Source organism: Mauremys reevesii, linkage group 2 (assembly GCF_016161935.1).
Source record: "Mauremys reevesii isolate NIE-2019 linkage group 2, ASM1616193v1, whole genome shotgun sequence".
Lineage (NCBI taxonomy): Eukaryota > Metazoa > Chordata > Testudines > Geoemydidae > Mauremys > Mauremys reevesii.
The window spans coordinates 84,382,727-84,404,160 of record NC_052624.1 but is presented as its reverse complement, the minus strand read 5'-3'; the positions used below and the strand labels follow the sequence as shown (position 1 = coordinate 84,404,160).

The 21,434-nt window shown below is 44.2% G+C and overlaps 1 protein-coding gene across 32 annotated transcripts in view; it reads left to right on the top strand.

The window, feature by feature from the left end:
• The window catches only part of CLASP2 (cytoplasmic linker associated protein 2), a 280,902-nt gene that overhangs the window by 110,489 nt on the left and 148,979 nt on the right, over window positions 1–21,434 (top strand). For 28 of the 32 annotated variants that reach the window (XM_039523734.1, XM_039523715.1, XM_039523712.1 and 25 more), the window contains 2 exons: window positions 2,020–2,166; window positions 19,395–19,474. In XM_039523734.1, the coding sequence (XP_039379668.1) occupies window positions 2,020–2,166; window positions 19,395–19,474 (227 nt within the window). Of the gene's footprint in view, window positions 1–1,395; window positions 1,545–2,019; window positions 2,167–19,394; window positions 19,475–21,434 lie in introns of those variants that run through there. The other 4 variants (XM_039523736.1, XM_039523738.1, XM_039523739.1 and 1 more) reach the window with 4 other exon arrangements.

Below are 21,434 nucleotides of genomic sequence, written 5' to 3'. Positions count from 1 at the left end.
TAATTTAAGAAGTTTTAGGTGGATATTCATCATGTTTAAAAAAAGATGTTAAAAATTGGCTTCATCTACAGCCTGTTTTTTAATACTATTTTGAAGTTACCTTGTTTCCCTGAGTCAAAATCCTCAGTGTTAACCACTACCATTAACATTTATTTCATGCAGCATTAAGTTTATAAAACTTAATCGTGTGATTAGATTAATAGGTCTAACAGTTTCTTTAAAAATGCTGATGTCTACAGTTACCTTTTTAAGACACTAAGAGTTAAATCAGTGTCTTTTCTTAGTTAGAACTGAAGTGTATTCTCCCAGTTCTTGTGTGAGGACTGAGTACTGTTTCCATGGAAACTCATGGACTAATGTGTGTTTCTTCACTGCCCTTCCTCTTGCATTCTGTTTTGCTTACATATCCATACACAGAAGTATTCTTAATCACATTCTCTTATAATGGTAGTTAAAAGGAAACAAGCATGTTTGAGAAAATTTTCAGATATACAATTCCTGATGTTTTCTGGGTTTTTGATTGATTGTAAATGAAAGTAGAGGTTTAATATTGCTATATGTTGTTTTGGTTAAACAAAAATATTTCTGAAGTGATACTGTCATTAGGAAACTAAAGTAAATCCCAGAATGCTCAGTGTTTTTACATCAGCTGTCGCTATAAATGCCATTTGGAAAAACATGTTTGCTCTGATATGATAGTGAATGTGTCTTCCCCCAGGAGATTCTTTTTAAATATAGCTCATTTTATAGGGAACGTTTTGCCATTCAGTGTACACCAAGGTTAAATAAACATGAAAATTCCTGAAATAAAAGCAGTGCTGTGATATTTTTTAGAAATGGCAGGTTCAAGTGAAGAAATGTGTGCTAAATTGGCTTATATCATTGTTATGCAGCTGTGTGTCAGTCTCACCCATCTCGTTTATGATATGAACTACAGATTTGTTTTTACGTGCATTACAGGGTTTAGATAAATCCAACTTTTTCTACTAAATGAATTACAAAATGGTCGCAGTCTGCTTCTGGAATTCTTTTTAATAAAAAAATTAATTTAAACACCAAGTGCAACACATCCTCTATTGAGAATATTTTAACTGTTAGCTGGAGATGAGTTTCTGACTTGACTGAACAAAAGACAAGTCCTTGTATTTTTGGGGTGTGTGTGAAAACCCTCAAGCAAAGTATGGCTATGAAATTTTTAAAAGGTTGAAATTGTGGCTGCAGATGGTGTGGGTGTGTGTGTGGGAATGAATTTATATGTATGAAGAATTTTCACCTCTTCATCTGGCAGTGGCTACCAGAAGATGATGTCACCTTGAAGCTGATTGGTTGTTTCAGCACCTAGTGCAGGGAAGAGAGAGAAAGATGCCGGCACAAATCTCAGTGGTGGAGCTATGGTGTTTTCTGACAGTTTTGGATAGAATCTTTGATTGGTATTGAGAATCTATTGTGTGTGGCCATGTGAGGTATTGGGAGCATCCTAGTGTGAGGGGAATTAAGAGCTATCAGAGGAATGAGGCGGTTGATCTGCAAGCGGATCTGTGATTGTAAGTTGCAAGATCTGGGTGGAAGGAATGAGACAGGGAGTGTTGGTAGACACATTGTGGGAGGATGTGTAGCAGAAAATGCATGCATGAGTAGAGGAAAAGGGAGCAGCATTGCTCTTGGATAGCCTGGAATGAACTGAATATTATATTTATTTTTTGTGAAGATGGACAGGAAACATTTAACCTGTGCAGAGAATTTTTCTTTTTGTGATGTTGACTGTGTAGGATTCATTTTTGTGTTTAATATTATAATGGTAATTTCAAATCCAAAGGCAGTATTGTATAAAATCTTGTGGTGTTAAAATGCTTTTTATTTTTCTTTGTCATCTGTTTCCCATGCCACAGACAAAGGGCAAAATTAGTATTGATTTTTATTTCATCTTCTGGTAAATTTCTGTGGAAAGTGCAGCAGAGCAATTTTTAAAAAAACTCCTCTGTTCTCCTAAGTAAATTTATTTTATGTATCCTTTTGTAGATAAAAGCTTTGATGATGAGGAGTCAGTGGATGGAAATAGGGCATCATCAGCTGCCTCAGCTTTCAAGGTTCCTGCACCTAAAAAACTCGTGAATCCTTCAAACAGTGCAAGAAAACCAGGTTCAGCTGGTGGGCCTAAGGTTGGAGGTAATATAAATCTACTCACACTCTGATATGCTTTTCCACCAAACCTGACATAGCGAGCACAAATCAAAGAACTTTGGAGGATGATTGTTTATTATATACAATTAACAAAGCTTTATTAATGAGTCCTTGGTTTTGCTTATTGGATGGATGTAGTACTTTAGCTGCTATATATGTGGGTATATAAGCATACAGTTAACACATAAAGGGCTACAAATGTTTCTGTCATAGAATGGGTGTCATAAATCAAATGAACGTGTCGAAGGTGGAAATCGGATTGATGAAATTGCTGAATAAATGTGTGAGTCTCTGATAACTTTCAGGACAACCAGTTATTGAAACAAACATGTTTATAAAATCTGCAATAGATTTGTAGAATTCAACTTGTAATGGAGGCCCACTCTTTTTTCAAATGGTTGAAGAACCTTGATGTACCTCAACAAAACAGAGGGGTGTGGGCATCTAGTACACCTTTAGAGTTTTTTCCCTTCTTAAATTGGATACAATAACTATGAAATATATTAAAAAAACAGAAAAAGCTGGTCAATATACGAAACTGTTAACATGATTTATATGTAATAGAAATAAGCAGTACATCGCTTGTTCTTATTATGTATGGAAGTTAATCATTTTAGTTAGAGAAATCTGTTTGTGATCTGTGGTATCAGACTCATTGCATGGAGTTCATTCTAATTCTATATCTAAGATCTAACCAGAAACTTAATTATTACTTCTTTTCCAACCATTTTATCTATGAAATGAAAGTGAATATTTACTACTAGAAGGATGACAGTTGGCATATTTGCCTTCTCAGTATTCAGCAAATGATATAGTTTGGGAAAACATTTATTTCCATTTCTGCTTTGAAGTACCTGAAAATTAAAAGGATCTGATTTCAGCCTGCTGAGGGTGCAATTTTTTCATTATGCCAGTCTTTAGCTATTCATAGCTTTTAATATCTAATTATTTTTAATAGTGATATTTTTTTTTTAGATAAGCATCACTGTTTTGTTTGCTGGAACCTGTCTGCAAGATTTTTTCAATTCTAGGTTGCTCATCTAACATTATCTGTTAAATGTGAACTGCCCAGTGAAAACGAATCGGCAAGATATATGTATTACGTGTACTCACCAACCAAGTTGTGGGGTTCATTAGCATACCAATAAGATACAACTAATATATATCTTTTCTCCCTTCCAATATAATAGTACTTTCTTGTTCACTGAAGATATTCTCAGAAGGTGATGATATAAGTACTGGCATAACAGTTCAATTTATGATGTCGGCGTGAACCAGGAAGTACATAAACAAAAGGATTTCACACAACTTGTTTTATTTTTTAAAGTTGCTTAATATTTACTTTTCTTGCCGAATACCTTTCTCATCCTGGTGCTCGTGGACATTTAGTACGGGTATCTATCTAGACTTAATTAAAATTTTTAGTTTTGCTTTGTAGGTCCCTTTTATGATAAACTGATGTTTAAAAGGAACAGGATTGTACATTAAGAGCATTGGACTATTTTTTTTTCAAATGTTACACAGATGTAATACTAGAACTGAATTTTTGAGATTCAAAATTCCTTCCGTTACAAAGTAGGCAAAGTTCTTACCAAGCTTTTAAAATTGTAATTCTATTAACTGTAGCCACTCTACTAGTATGATAAACAGTTAACCACTCTACTAAACTATCTAAAACTTCATCACAGAAGAAATATTAACTATAAAATAATAAACTTTAAATTGCTGAAACTTTATTTTGCTTTCTTTCTTTTCCTGATTGACTGCCACAATTTAAAAAACAAGTTTCAGGAAATTAGACTGTACAAAAGTAATCGCACTAGTCTAACAAAATTGAGACATGTCAAAAATAAATGTTACTTTGCTTTATATATTTGCCTTTCCTATCAGTCTTCCCTTTTCAGTTCTGGAAACCTTAAAGGTGTTTCTTCTCTCGCTTTCTATATAGATTTAGCCAGTTCACATTGCTGTAGTCAAGGTTTTGAAGATGTTTTAAAAAAAAATTAGGCTAGCATATTTGATGGAATAACTTAGTCTTCTCTCAGAGAAAGATTATACAATTACTGTGAATGCAAAAATATTCCTAGTATACGGATACTGTTTCCCATTCATTTCAGGCTGGTAAAGATAACAGAGGTTCTTGGCTTTTTTGGTTTTGTTTTGGTTGGGTCTTGTTTACTGTAATCAGGCTAAGGATTTCTTGTGATCTTGGTTATGCAAAAAGGAAGTGTTGCCTCTAAAAGAAGAAAATTAGTCCCGGTGTACACTACAGAGTTAGGTTGATGCAAGGCAGTTTACGTCAACCTACCTCTCTAAGTATCTACACTAAAATGTTGCTCCCGCCAATGTAACTCAACCATTATGCCGACTTAATAACTTGACCTCCATGAGAGGCGTAGCACTTAGGTTGATGCTGTGTCAGGTTAGACACTGTTATTTATGGCAACTTTAGTGGCCTCCAGGAGGTATCCCACAATGCCCCATTATGACCGCTCTGGTCACGGTTTTGAGCTCAACTCTCTCTCCTTTTAAAGCCTCTCAAATTTTAAATTCCATTATCTGTTTGCTTTGCGTGGAGAGCTCACATAGCAACTGCCTAGCTGACCATGCCAGCTCCACGTAGCAACACGCTCCTACCTGGAGTACACAGAGGTGGTGGATCTCCTGGTTTTGTGGGGAAAAGAGACTCTGCAGGCACAGCTCTGATCCAGCCATAGAAACGCCAGTATCTATGAGCAGATCGCTCAGGGCATGGGAGAAGGACTACAACAGGGATATACAGCAGTTCACGTGAAAATCAAAGAGCTGCAGCAGGTGTACCAGAAGGCAAAGAAGGCTAACAGTTGCTCTGGAGCGGAGCTGAAAACATGCTGCTTCTACAAGAGACTGCATCCTTTGTGGAGGCCCACTGCCTGTGGATACTTTGACGGGCTGGCACATAGTACATAGTGAGGAGGAGGTATTGGACGAGGAAATGGAGGAGTATGGGGAACAGATTACTGGAGGATCCAGTGGTGCGGCAAGCCAGCAACTCTTTCTGATGCCGGAGCAGTTGAGCCAATCCCTACCGTACAGAACTGGCGAGCTGATGTAAGGGAAGGAACTTCTGGTAAGCATGCAGTTTGCTTTGGTATTGCAGTTCATTTGCTATTTTTTTAATCAGGGTAGAAGATGTAGTGAAATAATCAATAGAGGAAGAGTTGCTATCTGCTTCTCGTTCCCTTATATAGTGAGGCAGAGTGGGTCCTGGGGAATGCACACTGGGATGTCCCATGAATCCTCCATAGAGATCTCAAGGAAACTTTCTTTGAGATGGTCTGCAATCCTCTGCTGAAGGTTTCTGGGGAGGGCTACCCTATTTCTTCCACCGTGGTAGGACACTTTTCCAAGCCAGTCAGCAATTACTTCAGCTAGCACCCTTGCAGCACACAGGCTAGCAGCATATGGACCCAGTCTGTGTCCAGAAGTGTGCAGGGGCTGTTCCCTTTCAGGGGTTACCCTCAGGAGTAAGATGCCAGCTAAAATCACCACCACTTGTGGAAAACAGTGCCAGTATTCAGTTCAGTTGCCCTATTCCACATATGCTGGTGCCTGTGTGCTCCCCACCCTCCTTGTCCCAAATTGACCCTTTCTCCCTGGGCCGTACTCACTATGGCTGGAACTGCCACCGTGCTCTATGAATCCCAGCAGAAGTGAGACTGCAATAATTGTAACTTTTATGGATCAAGGGGAGTGAAAACACTCACAATAATACCTCTGTGCATTTTGTCTTTTGCAGCTGGAAATGTGGCCTTGAGGGTCTCACCATCCACACCAGTGGAGCAGTTCAGCCAGATGAGGAGAAGAAAGACAACATGGGACTACATGTTCCAAGAGATCCTGCAAGCCTTTGCTTGGAGGAGTGCACTTCTGGACAGAATGGGAAGGGAGCGTGCAGAAAGGAGAAACATGCAGCAAAAGGACAGACGCAGGAAGACATGACAATGCTTCTCAAGTGCCGGACGGACATGATGGAGACTCTTATAGACCTCTGGTCTAAGTCACCTGTGGTGGTCATCTCCCACTGCAGCCTATTGATAACTGCATTCTGGGACCTCCCTACCGATCCAACCCACCCCATATGTTCCAGGGCCACTGCAGTACCACTACCCCTCCACCCTGAGGAAAGAGTACAGAGAATCACAGCCGCACGTACTCTGAGAATGAATGTTCTTTCCCTTTTAAAGGTTCTTTTCCCTGAATTTATATAGTTTCATTCAGTCACAATTGTTTTTGCATATGTTTGAAATAAACGTTTATTTATGGAAAATTAATTCATCTTTATTAGTTCACAACATAAGGTGGCTGGAGCTGACATCATTAAAAGATAAAAGCAATAGGTGCATTCACAATATAATATTATCACACACAGAGCACTCTTTACAAGGCTCGTACCAGGATGCTAAAAAACAATGCCCAGCAGAGCACAGTACAACAATAACACATTACTGTGGCTCACTATTGAAACAGTTTTTCAAAGCCTCCCTGAGCTTTATAGCTCCCTGTTGAGCTCTTCTTATAGCCCTGATATCTGGCTGCTCAAAATCAGCAGCCAGGCATTCCACCTCTGTGCTCCACCCTGGTGGAAAATTGCTTCACAGTTATGACGACACGCACAGCAGGCAGCTATAACCATGGGGATATTTTTTTCACTAAAGTCTAATTGCATGAATAGACAGTGCCAGTACCCTTTCAAATGGCCAAAGGCACCTTCAATAGCCATTCTGCACCTGCTGAGTGTATAGTTGAAGCGCTCCTTGCTGCTGTTGAGGTGGCAGGTCTACAGCTTCATGAGCCACAGGAATGAAGGGTAAGTTGGCTTGCCAAGGATCATGATTGGTATTTCCATATCCCCAATGGTAATCCTCCGGTCTGGAAAGAAAGTCTTTGCTTGCATCATTCTGAAAAGCCCAGTGTTTTTAAAAATTATGCATAATGCACCATCCTACACTGATGTTGGTAAAACATCTCTGGTGATCCACCAGTGCTTGCAATACCATAGAAAAGTAGTTCTTTCTGCTGATGTACTCGTTGGCAAGGTTGTCTGATGCCAAAATAGGGATACGCATGCCATCTATTGCCCGACCACAGTTCAGAAACCCCATTGCTGCAGAACCACTCAGAATGTACTACACTTTGCCAAGCGTTACAGTCCTTCACAGCAAGACCCAGTTAATGTGCCTGTATACTCGCATCACAGCAACCCCCCCACAGTGGATTTCCCAACTCCAAATTGATTCCCGACTGATCATTAGCAATCTTGTGTGGCCAGCTTCCACACAGCAATTGCTTCTTCACCGTGAGTGCAGCTTATTTTGGTGTCACTGTGCCGGAGGGTTGGGGCGAGCTCCACACACAGTTCCATTAATGTGTCCTTGCACATCCAAAACTTCTGCAGTCACTGCTTGTCACCCCAAACCTGCATAATGATGCGATCGCACCAGTCTGTGCTTGTTTCTCTGGCCCAGAACCAGTGCTCCACCATCTGCAACTGAGCTGAATGCCAACAACAACCTTGAATTGTTTCTTTCTACATCCATCAGCCTGCAAGGCATTGTTATATCCCTCGCAGCTTCTCTGGCAACTCTGAAAATGCTGAAGGACCAGGTGTGTTGTGTTCGTAAAGGTCAACACACCACTGAATAGCAGTGCTGGATGCATGCTTCTCACAGAGATGGCAAATGCATGGGTTTGTGGGGCTTTTGAAAAGAGGCACAAAACATTATAGGATGCAGATATTATGGGATGGAGAAAACAGCATCATGGTCCGTTGAAACCATGTTCTCATGTTCACCCATATGCGACTCAAAACAGTCTGTGCCAGATAATGGCAAATTGCAGAGTAAGATTGCTACCCATGGTGCTCCACTCTCTGCTTCGCTGCAAGAGCTGCTTGTGAGGACGCACACCACTGGCAAAAGGACCGTAGCGTGGACATGCAAAAGCAATTTAATTATTGTGGTGGCTGTATGTCGACACAACTTAGGTTGACTTAATTTTGTAGTGTAGACTTGCCCTTGGTAATAGTAGAAGATTTAATCTGATGATATGTGAGGCAGGAGTGCAAGCGGAATCTGTAGAGAAGTTAGTTGGCAACCTCTAAAGTCTCTGGAGAGCATGAGTGAAATCAGATTTTTCAGATGCTTATATTTGAGAGGCATTTCAAAGGAACAGAAGGCGCATCTCTGTCAAAAAGGCAGTCAATCACCTGCCAAATTTTCAAGTCCATGCTTTAAAGCATGAAAGTGCTTGAGCTTCTCAGTAAAAATGTAAGATTTTTTTTAACATGGAGAAAATATTTGTCTACAATTTTATTCTCAGAAACAGCTGAAACATTTTAGCTGAAACCTGTATCAGCCATAGCACCCAGCATGGAAAATCTCAGCCCAAATGGTTCAAATTTGGCAAAGTTGTAAGCAACTGAGCCCAACACTGCTCATAGTTTTACAATGAGCAGTGTTGGGCAACTTTAATAAATGTTTCTACCTGCATTGCCTTTAGTAACTAAGATTACAAAATTGGGGAAGAAATGTGTATAAACTCAGCTGAACAAGTTCTTGCTATTAATTTTGTTTCACTTAGGTTTAAGGGTGGTTGATTTTAGTTATGTTCAATTTTTTTCTTAGAGAATGAAACCAGAGTGTAAAAAGTTTACACAACACTTTCACTTTAATAGCATTGATTTAAAATTGCACCTTTAGCTAATCTGGTGCAAGCTTATTTTTATGCAAGGCCTTAGACAAACATAAGGGCTAGTCTACCAATGTAACTTACTTGGGTATAAATTGAACTGTCTCTTTTAAACTAATATAGTTAAACCAACGCAAAATGTTCTGTGGACACTCCTATATCAGTTTGAATGACTTATTAGGTTTATCTTAAACCCATTCCTAACTGACTTATACTAAACTGAAGTAAACCAGTCTTACATAGAAGCATCTATTCAATCTTTTTTTAACTGGTTTAATTATTTCTGTTTAGATTCACGCCTGAAGTTTTACTGATGCCACTTGTGTAGAAAGAAAACTTGTATAAGAGATGCACTATTTGGGGCAATATCCAATCACTAACATGCAAAATGTACAGTCAAAATATATATCAATTCCTATTTACTGAAGCTAAGTCTATGCTACGATCTTTTGCTGGTCAAGGATGTGATGAGGTGTGATCTCTGACTGACATAGCTGGGCTGGCAACAGCCCTTAGTGTAGACACAGTTATTCTGGCAAAACTGCAGCTTATATAGCTTATTGCGCTCGTGTGTGTGTGTGTGTGTTTGGAATAAGCTTTACCAGCAAAAGCAGTGTTTTGCCAGTGTAAGCTATGTGCGCATTAAGGCCATGTCTAAACTATGAGTGTTACAGCTATATAGCTACAGTCCTGTAGTTATGCCACTGTAATGTAGGTGCATCCTACAGTGACAAGAGGGTTTTCTGTCGTTGTAGGAATTCCAACTCCCTGAGCGGCAGGAGTTAGGGCAACAGAAGCATGTCAACCCAGCCATGTCTACACCAGGGTTAAGTTGGCATAGCTACAGCACTTGGGGGGCGGTGGAAAGAGCAAGGAGTACTTGTGGCACCTTAGCCTAACAAATGTATTTGAGCATAAGCTTTTGTGGGCTAAAACCCACTTCATCGGATGCATGCAGTGGAAGATACAGTAGGAAAATATATATGCACAGAACATGTGCATTTTTCATATTCCTGTAAAATGGAGCTAATACCCAGGTGAGTTGTGAAGATAAATTAATATTAGGGAAGCACTCAAATACTGTGGTGATGAGAACTATAGAAAAAGCCTATGAAGAAATTAATAGCTCTGTTTACAGCCCAACTTAAGTTACTTCACACTATCTGAAGCCTTTGAGCCACATATAGAATATCGAAGAGGAAGCAAAATATTGAATAACTTCTCATTAAGTAGGCACTGTCTGTTTTGAGGACTGAAGGAGGCAGGAGTTCTATGGAAAAAATAGTATGTAATGATGTAATTAGACTATATAATAATGCATATGTACAAGAGTACCAAATTAAAGTTGCACAGGTAACCTTAATTCTGGCATTTCTCAACTTTTGAGGCCTGGTCTACACTGGGGGGGTGGTATGTCGACGTAAGATACGCAACTTCAGCTACGGGACTACCGTAGCTGAAGTCGAAGTATCTTATTCCGACTTACCTCCTGTCCTCACCGCGCGGGATCGACGGACGCGGCTCCCCTGCCGACTCCGCTACCACCGCTCGCTCCGGTGGAGTTCCGGAGTTGATGGGGAGCGCGTTCGGGGATCGATATATCTAGATGAGACGCGATATATCGATCCCCGATAAATCGATCACTACCCGCTGATACGGGTACCCTGAGTGCTTAACTTTGCAACTTCAATAATGTTCTTTGAATGTTGTGTTCTTGCATGTAATTTATGTGAATGCACCAAGCCCTTTATCGTATATCAAGTAGTTTTAGCTGATTCAGAGGTTATTTAAGAGAAGACTGAGAACTTTTGAAAATATGAAATCAGAGTTCAGTACATACTTTAACTACTCCGTACTTCCCAAAAGCCTGTGAAATAGGCTTGCAGTTTGCTCTGAAAGTCAACAAATTTGGTGTATTTCAGACCAATGGAGAATGTAGCTCCAGAGCCTCCATTAATTGTATCTGTAGTGGCATGGCATCTAGAAATGGGAGTTCTTCGAGTGCTTGCTCATATCCATTCCAGTTAGGTGTGTGCGCCGTGCGTGCACGTTCGTTGGAAGATTTTTACCCTAGCAACTCCCGGTGGGTTGGCTGGGTCGCCCCCTAGAGTGGCGCCACCATGGCGCCGGATATATACCCCTGCCGACCCGACCGCTCCTCATTTCCTTCTTACCACCCATGTCGGTCGTTGGAACAGTAGAGCACGGCTTAGCTGTCCTCCACTTCCCTAGCTTCTCCTTGTTCTTGTTATCTCTTGTATATAGTTGTTTTAGTTATATAGTGTAATTAGTATAAATAGTTCTTAAATAGTTAGATTAGAAATAGTTAACGGGGTTTGGGCATTAGCCCTTCCCCGCACCCGGTGCCGGGGCCCATGCCCGGTTCACCAGGGTTCAAGCTGTGCTCGGCCTGCAAGAAGCCGATGCCCACAAGCGATCCCCACAACTCGTGTCTGAGGTGCCTCGGGGAATCGCACGTATCAGATAAGTGCCGAATTTGCAAGTCATTTAAGCGGAGGACAAAGAAGGAGACTTTCGCTTAAAGACTCTCCTCATGGAGGCAGCTTTAAACCCTTCATCCTCAGCACCGAGTGCTGACCTCACTGCCAGCAGCGCTCCTCCGGCACCGGAACGTGCCGGCACCGCCAAGACACCATGGCACCGGCCTTCTCTGGTGCAGGGTCCTGATCGGCACCGATCCCTCTCACCAAAGCAGAAGAGGTCGAAGTCTTCTGCTTTTTCGATGCCTTCGGTGACTCAGACTCAGCCCCATTCGGACCGCCCGGCACCTACATCTGCTGCGGCACCGACGGCTGTGGTACTGTTGACTCCGGTCCCGAGAGGGCCGTCGAGTCCGGTACTGGAGAGCTCCCCGCCTGTGGTTGAGCTTACGGTCCCGTCTACGCCTGAGACTTTCTCGGCTGCAAGGGACCTTATCGCCATGACGGAGTCGACCCTGCCTCAGCCCCCGGCACCGCCGGTGCGGGTAATACCTTGGAGAGGCAAACCGGCAATGATGACGCCCCCATTAGTTGCCTCGGCAGCCCAGCGCCGATCCCGATCCAGGTCCCGGCGCCGTTCGCCTTCTCATGGCCGCTCACGATCCCGACGCCGCTCCCAGTCCCGGCACCAATCGCTGTATCGGTACCGGTTGTACTCGCGGCATGGATCGACATCTCGGTACCGTTCCAGCTCTCGGCACCGATCCCGGCACCGAGACTCTCGCAGCCGTTCCCGCCGGAGACCGTCGAGATCCAGGTCGACCTCCCGGCGTAGGGCCGGTCGCAGGTCCCGGTCTCGCTCTCAGCACCGGTACGACTCCAGGCACCGATCCCCGGCACCGAGGAGATCACCAACAAGGGAGAGGGCCTCATACTATCGCTCGGCCCCCCCCGGCCGTCCAGACACCCGTCTGGGTCTTCACAGGCCGGTAATGCGTATGCCCATGATGCTGATGTGCCTGCTGCATTGTTCCACGAGCCCTGGGCTCAGGATCAGGGACCTCAACAGTGGGGTTTCTGGACACCGTGGGCATACCATCAGGCCCAAGGTGCAAGTCCAGGTCCGTCGGGCTCTGTCACCACAGAACATCGGGTGCCGGAGGCAACGATAAGCCGTCCTCCTCCCTCTCCTGTAGAGGAAGTGTCGGCCCAACCTCAGGACTCTCAACTCCCTGGCGAGGCACGACCCTCCCACCATGACGAGCCCTCGACCGACCCACTTGTCCCGGGTCTCTCCTCCTCTTCCTCCCCAGATGAGGCTGTAGCCGGAACGTCATCTGTCGGCCCTCCCCCTATCGACCTGCGTGCCCACCAGGACCTCCTCAGACGAGTTGCACAAAATATGAACTTGCAAGTCGAGGAGGTACCGGAGGTGGAGGACCCAGTGGTGGACATTTTGTCATCTGATGCCCCCCCAAGAGTGGCTCTTCCTTTCATTCGGACAATCCAGGCCAATGCCAACACGATCTGGCAGTCTCTGGCCTCCGTCCCACCTGCTGCACGTGGCGTGGAACGTAAATATATGGTGCCCTCCAAGGGCTATGACTATTTGTATGTCCACCCCCCACCTTGCTCTCTCGTTGTCCAGTCGGTTAACGAGAGGGAGCGCCACGGACAGCAGGCTCCAGCCCCTAAATCTAAAGACGCTAGGCGCATGGACTTGCTGGGGCACAAAGTCTATTCCGCAGGGGCCCTCCAACTCCGCGTGGTGAACCAACAAGCCCTCCTTAGCCGCTATAGCTATAATACCTGGGCGGCGGCGGACAAATTTATGGAATTGCTCCCCCAGGACTCCCGTCAGGAGTTTGCTGCTCTCCTAGATGAAGGGAAAAAAGTGGCTAGAACGTCCCTACAGGCTTCCCTAGACGCTGCGGACTCAGCGGCCAGGACGCTAGCTTCAGGGGTCACTATGCGACGTCTCTCGTGGTTGCAGGTCTCAGGCCTCCCCCCAGAGCTCCAATATACAATTCAGGACCTTCCCTTTGAAGGCCAAGGTCTCTTCTCGGACAAAACTGACCCTAGGCTGCAAAGCCTTAAGGACAACAGGGTCATTATGCGCTCATTTGTAGGCATATTCCAGTAACGCAGCGCAGGCCCTTCCGCCCTCAACCACACTGCCCGTACCCTCAGCCCAGGCAAAGACAAGACTTTGCCAGAGGGCAGGGCAGGACTGGTCACCTATGGCAGTCGGGCAACCAAGGGGGCCAAAACCGAGGTCCCTCCAAGCCTCCCACAGGGCCGAAACCTTCCTTTTGAAGGTGCGCCCGAGGGCGTTGTACCAGTTTCTTTAAAGGATCTGTTCCTGCCTTTCTCCAACCGCCTCTCATTTTTCCTCCCTGCGTGGTCCCAGCTAACTTCAGATTGCTGGGTCTTAGGCACGCTGGAATTTGGGTACCACCTCCAATTTATTTCACGCCCCCCCTCCCACCCACCCTCCTCGTCCCTCTTCAGGGACCCCTCTCACGAGCAATTCCTCCTTCAGGAGGTTCAGGCGCTTCTTGCCAAAGGAGCCATAGAGGAGGTGCCAGACCACGAGTGGGGCAAGGGGTTTACTCCCACTACTTCCTAATCCCCAAGGCAAAGGGAGGTCTCAGACCCATCCTGGACCTGCGGAAACTCAACACATTCATGATAAAGTTGAAGTTCCGCATGGTATCCTTAGGGACCATTATCCCATCCCTGGATCCCGGAGACTGGTATGCCGCCCTCGACATGCAAGATGCCTATTTCCACATAGCCATCTACCCACCTCACAGAAGGTTCCTCCGGTTCGCAGTGAACCGACAACATTTTCAGTTCGCGGTCCTCCCCTTCGGCCTCTCTACAGCCCCAAGGGTATTCACGAAGTGCATGGCTGTAGTCGCCGCCCACCTCCGCCGCTGTCGGGTACACGTGTTTCCGTATCTGGACGACTGGCTCATCCGGGGGACCTCCGAGGCGCAGGTGACCCATCACATCCGCATTGTCAAGGACCTATTCCTACACCTAGGCCTACTGATCAATGCGGAAAAATCCACTCTGGTTCCCACACAGAGGATAGACTTCAGTGGCACTACCCTGGATTCAAACCTCGCCAGAGCCTGCTTACCACTGCCCCGGTTTCAGGCAATGGTGGCCATCATCCGGAGTCTGCAAGCTGTTCCGTTAACTACGGTTCGCACCTCCCTGGGTCTCCTGGGTCACATGGCGGCCTGCACGTTTGTGACAAAATATGCCAGGCTACGCCTCCATCCCCTCCAATCGTGGTGTACCGACCCCGCAGAGACGCCATAGACATGATAGTCACCATTCCCCCGAGCGTCTTAAACTCCCTCAAATGGTGGCTGACCCCCTCCCACGTCTGTACATGGCTGCCGTTCCATCCACCCCAACCCTCGGCGTCCCTGACGACGGACACATCATCTCTCGGTTGGGGTGCTCATCTCGGTCATCTACGCACTCAAGGCCTTTGGTCACTCCAGGAACTGGCCTTGCACATCAATGTCCGGGAGCTGAGAGCAGTCCGCCTTGCTTGCCAGGCATTCAAACAGCATTTGCAGGGCCGTTGTGTGTCAATATTCACTGACTACATGACGGCCATGTACTATATGAACAAACAGGGTGGGACAAGGTCCTCGCCCCTTTGTCAGGAGGCCGTGCGACTCTGGGACTTCTGTATAGTCCACTCCATAGACCCTGTAGCGTCCTTTCTCCCGGGGGTTCGGAACACACTGGCGGACCGCCTCAGCAGATCCTTCCTCTCTCCCGAGTGGTCGCTTCGCCCGGACATTATTCTTTCGATCTTCCAAAAGTGGGGATTTCCCCAGGTAAACCTATTTGCGTCCCGTGAGAACAGGAAATGCCAGATGTTCTGCTCCTTTCAAGGCCTCTCACCGGGTTCCATGGCGGACGCCTTCCTTATCCCGTGGACGACGCACCTGCTATATGCTTTTCCACCGTTTCCCCTCGTCCACAGAGTCCTGCTCAAAGTACGCAGGGACAGAGCCTGCTTGATCATGATCGCTCCAGCGTGGCCCCGGCAACACTGGTACACCATGTTGCTGGACATGTCCATAGCGGACCCCATCCCCCTTCTGCTTCACCTGGACCTGATAACTCAGGACCACGGCAAACTACATCACCTGGACCTACCGTCCCTCCACCTCACAGCATGGCTCCTGAGTGGTTGACCCAGTCCGAGTTGCGTTGCTCCGCCCCAGTGCAACAAGTGCTCCTGGGTAGCAGGAAGCCTTCCACTAGAGCAACATATTTGGCCAAGTGGAAGCGTTTCACGTGCTGGTGAGAAGCACGGCACGTTCTCCCAACCGAGGTTTCCATTCCCACCATCTTGGACTACCTTTGGTCTCTTCAACAACAGGGCCTAGCACTGTCATCTTTGAGAGTACACTTGGCGGCCATCTCTACCTTCCACCCAGGAGACACTGGCCGCTCGGTTTTTTCCCATCCTATGGTATCTCGATTCCTCAAGGACCTGCAGCGTCTATACCCACAGGTCCGCCGCCCCGACCTGGGACCTTAACCTGGTTCTCGACAGACTTATGTCGCCCCCGTTTGAGCCGTTAGCAACTTGCTCCCTCCTCTACCTCTCCTGGAAAACCTCCTTTCTCGTGGCCATTACATCGGTGAGACGAGTTTCAGAGCTTCGAGCTCTTACGGTAGACCCTTCCTATACTGTATTCCATAAGGACAAGGTGCAGTTGCGACCACATTCGGCCTTTCTCCCCAAAGTGGTATCGGCCTTCCATGTTAACCAGGAAATTTTCCTTCCTGTCTTCTTTCCGAAGCCGCATTCATCCTTCAGGGAGCAACAACTGCACTCACTCGATGTCCGTAGAGCTCTCGCTTTTTACATCAAGCGCACAAAACCCTTCCGCAAAACCCCACAACTCTTCGTTGCGGTGGCTGAGCGGATGAGGGGCTTACCCGTTTCCTCGCAGAGGATTTCCTTCTGGGTGATATCCTGCATCCGCACATGTTATGCTTTAGCTCATGTTCCGCTGAGCCACATCACTGCGCACTCTACCAGGGCTCAAGCCTCATCTGCCGCTTTCTTGGCTCACGTGCCTATACACGAGATTTGTCGTGCAGCTACCTTGTCCTCGGTCCATACCTTCGCCTCCCACTATGCCCTGGTCCAGCAGTCCAGGGATGACGCAGCCTTTGGCTCCACAGTTTTACACTCTGCGACATCTCACTCCGACCCCACCGCCTAGGTAAGGCTTGCGAATCACCTAACTGGAATGGATATGAGCAAGCACTCGAAGAAGAAAAGACGGTTACTCACCTTTGTAACTGTTGTTCTTCGAGATGTGTTTCTCATATTCATTCCAAACCCGCCCTCCTTCCCCACTGTCGGAGTATCTGGCAAGAAGGAAGTGAGGAGAGGTCGGGTTGGCAGGGGTATATATCCGGCGCCATGGTGGCGCCACTCTAGGGGGCGACCCAGCCGACCCACCAGGAGTTGCTAGGGTAAAAATCTTCCGACAAACGTGCACGCGTGGCGCGCACACCTAACTGGAATGGATATGAGCAACACATCTCGAAGAACAACAGTTACAAAGGTGAGTAACCGTCTTTTCTCTCGAGCAAGCAAAACCAAAAGCCATTTAGGACTTTATGGGCCAAAACCAACATCTTAACTTCCACCGTGGAATCAAAAGGCAGCCAGTTCAGATCATAAGAAACTTGTCATGTATATTAGAATAATAGAAGACTAGGGTTGGAAGAGATCTCAGGAGATCATCTAGTTCAACCCCCTTCTGAAAGCAGGACCAACCCCAACTAAATCATCCCAGCCAGGGCTTTGTCAAGCCGGGCCGTAAAAACCTCTAAGGATGGAGATTTCCACCACCTCCCTAGGTAACCCATTCCAGTGCTTCACCACCCTCCTAGTGAAATAGTTTTTCCTAATATCCAACCTAGATCTACCCCACTGCAACTTGAGGCCATTGTTGCTTGTTCTGTCATCGGCCACTACTGAGTACAGCCTAGCTCCATCCTCTTTGGAACCCTCCTTCAGGTAGTTGAAGGCTGCTAACAACCCCACCCCCAACTCATTTGCAGACTAAATAAGCCCAGTTCCCTCAGCCTCTTCTCATAAGTCATGTGCCCCAGCCCCCTAATCATTTTCATTGCCCTCTGCTGGACTCTCTCCAATTTGTCCACATCCTTTCTGTAGTGGGTGCTCCAAAACTGGACTCAATACTCTAGATGAGGCCTCACCAGTGCTAAATAGAGGGGAATAATCACTTCCCTCAATCTGCTGGCAATGCTCCTACTAATACAGCCCAATATGCCGTTAGCCTTCTTGGCAACAAGGGCACACTGTTGACTCATATCCAGCTTCTCGTCCACTGTGTAATCCCCAGGTCCTTTTCTGCAGAACTGCCGTTTAGCCAGTCGGTCCCCAGCCGATAGCAGTGCATGGGATTCTTCCATCCTAAGTGCAGGTTTCTGCACTTGTCCTTGTTGAACCTCAACAGATTTCTTTTGGCCCAATCCTCCAATTAGTCTAGGTCACTCTGGACCCTATCCCTACACTTCAACTTATCTACCTCTCCCCCCAGCTTAGTGTCATCTGCAAACTTGCTGAGTGCGCAATCCATCCCATCATCCAGATCATTAATGAAAATGCTGAACAAAACCGACCCCTGGGGGTTGAAAATGGAGGTTTGTTATTTGTTACTGGAGGTTCTATGAGATACGTGGTCTCTATCTGATTCTAGGAAAAAATATTTAGGAAAAAATATTTGATATGACGTCCCCTATTACCAACACTGAACAAGGAAGAGTACAGTCCACGAATAAGAACTGTTATAATTTTCTGCCTGCACATTCTCAGGATTCAACAGAAAGACTAGACTCCCGCTGGAGGAAGATAAGGAAATCTAGATATTATTAGAGGAAGGCTGAAGACCATCAGTTTTCAGCCTCCATAGCCTCCAACCATTTGGCATAGCTGCTGTGCTCTTAGTAAGGGCCCTTCTCACAGTTGGTCCAGGATACCAGCTATTGTTATCCAGACAAATCAAAGTGGAAATAACCAGTCTCCAACTCTCTTCTTAAGCTAGTAGAAAAAATTTGGTCCCATTTAAAGAAAGGTGAAACTTCTTGTATCTTAATGCAGTTCTGCCAAGCACTTAATTGCAGCTAAGCCTGAATACAGTAATCTGATACTTCTGTCAGCCAATAATAGCATCACACCAATATTAGTCAGTAGGGTAGGACCAAGGGAATCAGACTGCACCAATAAAATATGTACCTTTTCCAAAAGGCCTTTGACTGCTTGGCTGAAAAAGGGATGGGGCTGTTTCAGCATCCCTACTTAAATTACTTAAAATGAAGATTTACTTTAAATATGATTTTTAAATACACTATTAATTTGTGTGGTACATGTTCAAGGAAAACCTGTTTTATTTCAGTAGATAGTGGAGGCATTCTGTTCAAGCCTGTTGTATGGTGATGGGTTTCAGTTGGTTTTTTTGGCAGAAAATGTGGTTTCAGCAAAAATGAATTTTTTTACTGTAAAATGTTGATGGGGGGAATTTTTTTATGGTAAAAATTGAAAAAAATATTTTATATTAGGTTAACAAATTTAAATGTTTCAGTTTGAGGATGTTGAAACATTTTGTTTTGCTTGAAAATGTCAGAAAGAAATTTGACATTCCCAGATCAAATTTTTTTTGTAACTTACTATTTTGTGGAAAGTTGTGGTATTTTGATTCTGTCCAGATTAAAGATGAAAACAGATGTTAGAATATTAAAATTTCCTATATATTAGAAATTCGATGTTTATCAGTTCTATTAAATTTTTCACCTTGCCCATCTTTTTCACCCAAATAAGGATTACAGTGTAACTAAAGTTTTAAATATAAATTGAATGTATTTGAACTAGAAAATCTTTGTAAATTTGAAATGTATTCGACACCATTAAGCAGTTGATGTGGTTTTTTTTTGTTTTTTTTTGTTTTAAAACTTACATAGGTGCATCTAAAGAGGGAGGAGCTGGAGCTGTCGATGAGGATGATTTTATTAAGGCATTTACAGATGTTCCTTCTGTACAGGTAAGATATTGTCATTCATGCTCAATTTTATTTTCAGAAGAAATGTCTTATTTCTGTGTGTTTTGATTTGCAATTCTTTGTGTCAACAAGCTTCTTTAATCTTTAATTTTTTTCTAATTATGCTTTGTTGTCATGAAATGATCAGCCTTTAGCTGGGCATTGTTAAATTTTCCCCTTCAAATTATTGCCAGTGCCTGCACATACATACTAAAAATGGGTGTTGGCTTCCATTATATTTTTAGGCTAGAATTAGAAGTTAGCCGTAAGATTTGTTCTGCACTGAACTTTGGTATATTGGTCTGGTCTAGGGCATTAATATTATTTCTAATGTAGGCAAAGGACAGTTTGTGCTGAGGATATTAAAAAAAAAACAAAAAAAACCCAACCCAAAATAGTGTTGTCTTTTAACAGCTTTCTTGTGTAATTTGTGTCATGGAGGGTTTGATTTTTTAAAATAAGTTGACAAGAGGTTTGAGTCACATTGCTAATTTCCTTTCTGTTCTTTGTGAATAGTGGATTAAAATTTACCAAGATATTAACTTTAGGAGTTGTTTAATACACTCATACAATGCCTGTGTTTACATATGTTGGTTATTACTTGCGTTCAAAATGAACATGTAAACTTTCTGTGTCATGGTCCCTATCATATGAATAGGTACCCTCTTTTTAAAAAAAAAAAAAAAAAAAGTGAAAATATGTATTTTTTTGATATAGCAGCTAATCATGGAAATATTTGCTTTGGAAATAAATGCAAATGTATAATTGAGACCAGTTTTGCATCATAATAGGATCGATTCCATCATCATTGCATTGTTCCTGGTAAATAGTATCAGATTAGTCGTTAAGTTTTCCATTGATGGTTATTTCCCAGCCTCTCTTGGAAACTCTTTGTTTCAACTATTAGTTACTAATTAACTTTTTATTTTCTTTTCAGGTTCAAGTCCATTATTATTTTATTAATCTTTTCCCAGTAACTGCTGAGAGAAGTGACCTTGTTCTCATTGAAGTGTTATTTTACATGTTTAATGCTGATACATGATGTGAATGAAAGAAGACATGATTTTATGGAAAATCTAGGATTGTACTTAATTAAATGCTGAACTAGACAAATGGTTTAAAAAGCAAGGCTAATGTTTTCAAAGTTGGTGCCTAAAATTTAGGACCTGAATCCAGCACACCCAGAGAGATTTTCAGAAGTGCTTATTTCTAACAGAACTCTTTTGAAAAGTCTAGCCTCATACCTGGGTGCCTAAATTACGGGTGCTGAGTTCTTTTTGATATCTGAGTTTTAATTAAGTGGTCTGAATTATCAGAGTGCTGAACTATAGATATTTGGTGCTTCTTGTGGTTGGGCCATCTGTTAATCTCTCTCTCTGGTTGGGGAAAAAATAAAAAAAACCCCCGTATGAACAAGAAGACTGAGAACTCATTTGTGATTACCATAAAGATTACCAAGGATGTGTATGTGTGATCACAGTGGGTGTGTTCCTTCCATATGACAACACAGCTGTTTGTTAGGTATACTTCTGGGGACATCTATAGGCAAAGGCGCAGCTGACCATTTTTGTGAAGTGAATAGTTTATTGCAGGTATCTCCATAACACCCTGGCCCCACCCATAAGCAAATCTTTGCAGAATTTCAACCCTTATGCTGCAAGTTCCCCCTCCCCCCCCCGTTTACATCTTGCTCCTGCGTGGATGATTTTGAATGCAAATACACCACTCTTTCTTACTAGCATTTAGTAAGAACCACAAACCAAAGGGCGGGTACCAACCAGATCCATCCAATGGTTCCGACTTACTCTTATGGGATCCGTTGAGTACTAGACCTGGATCTCCCAATCCACTTCTCAGGGGCTCCCCAGACATCAGGGAGGGTCAAAACCTGTATCTCATTTGAGGATATTTTCACTCTGTTGTAACCACAATATTCTTTTTTGTTGGTCCTGGATCTCCTTGG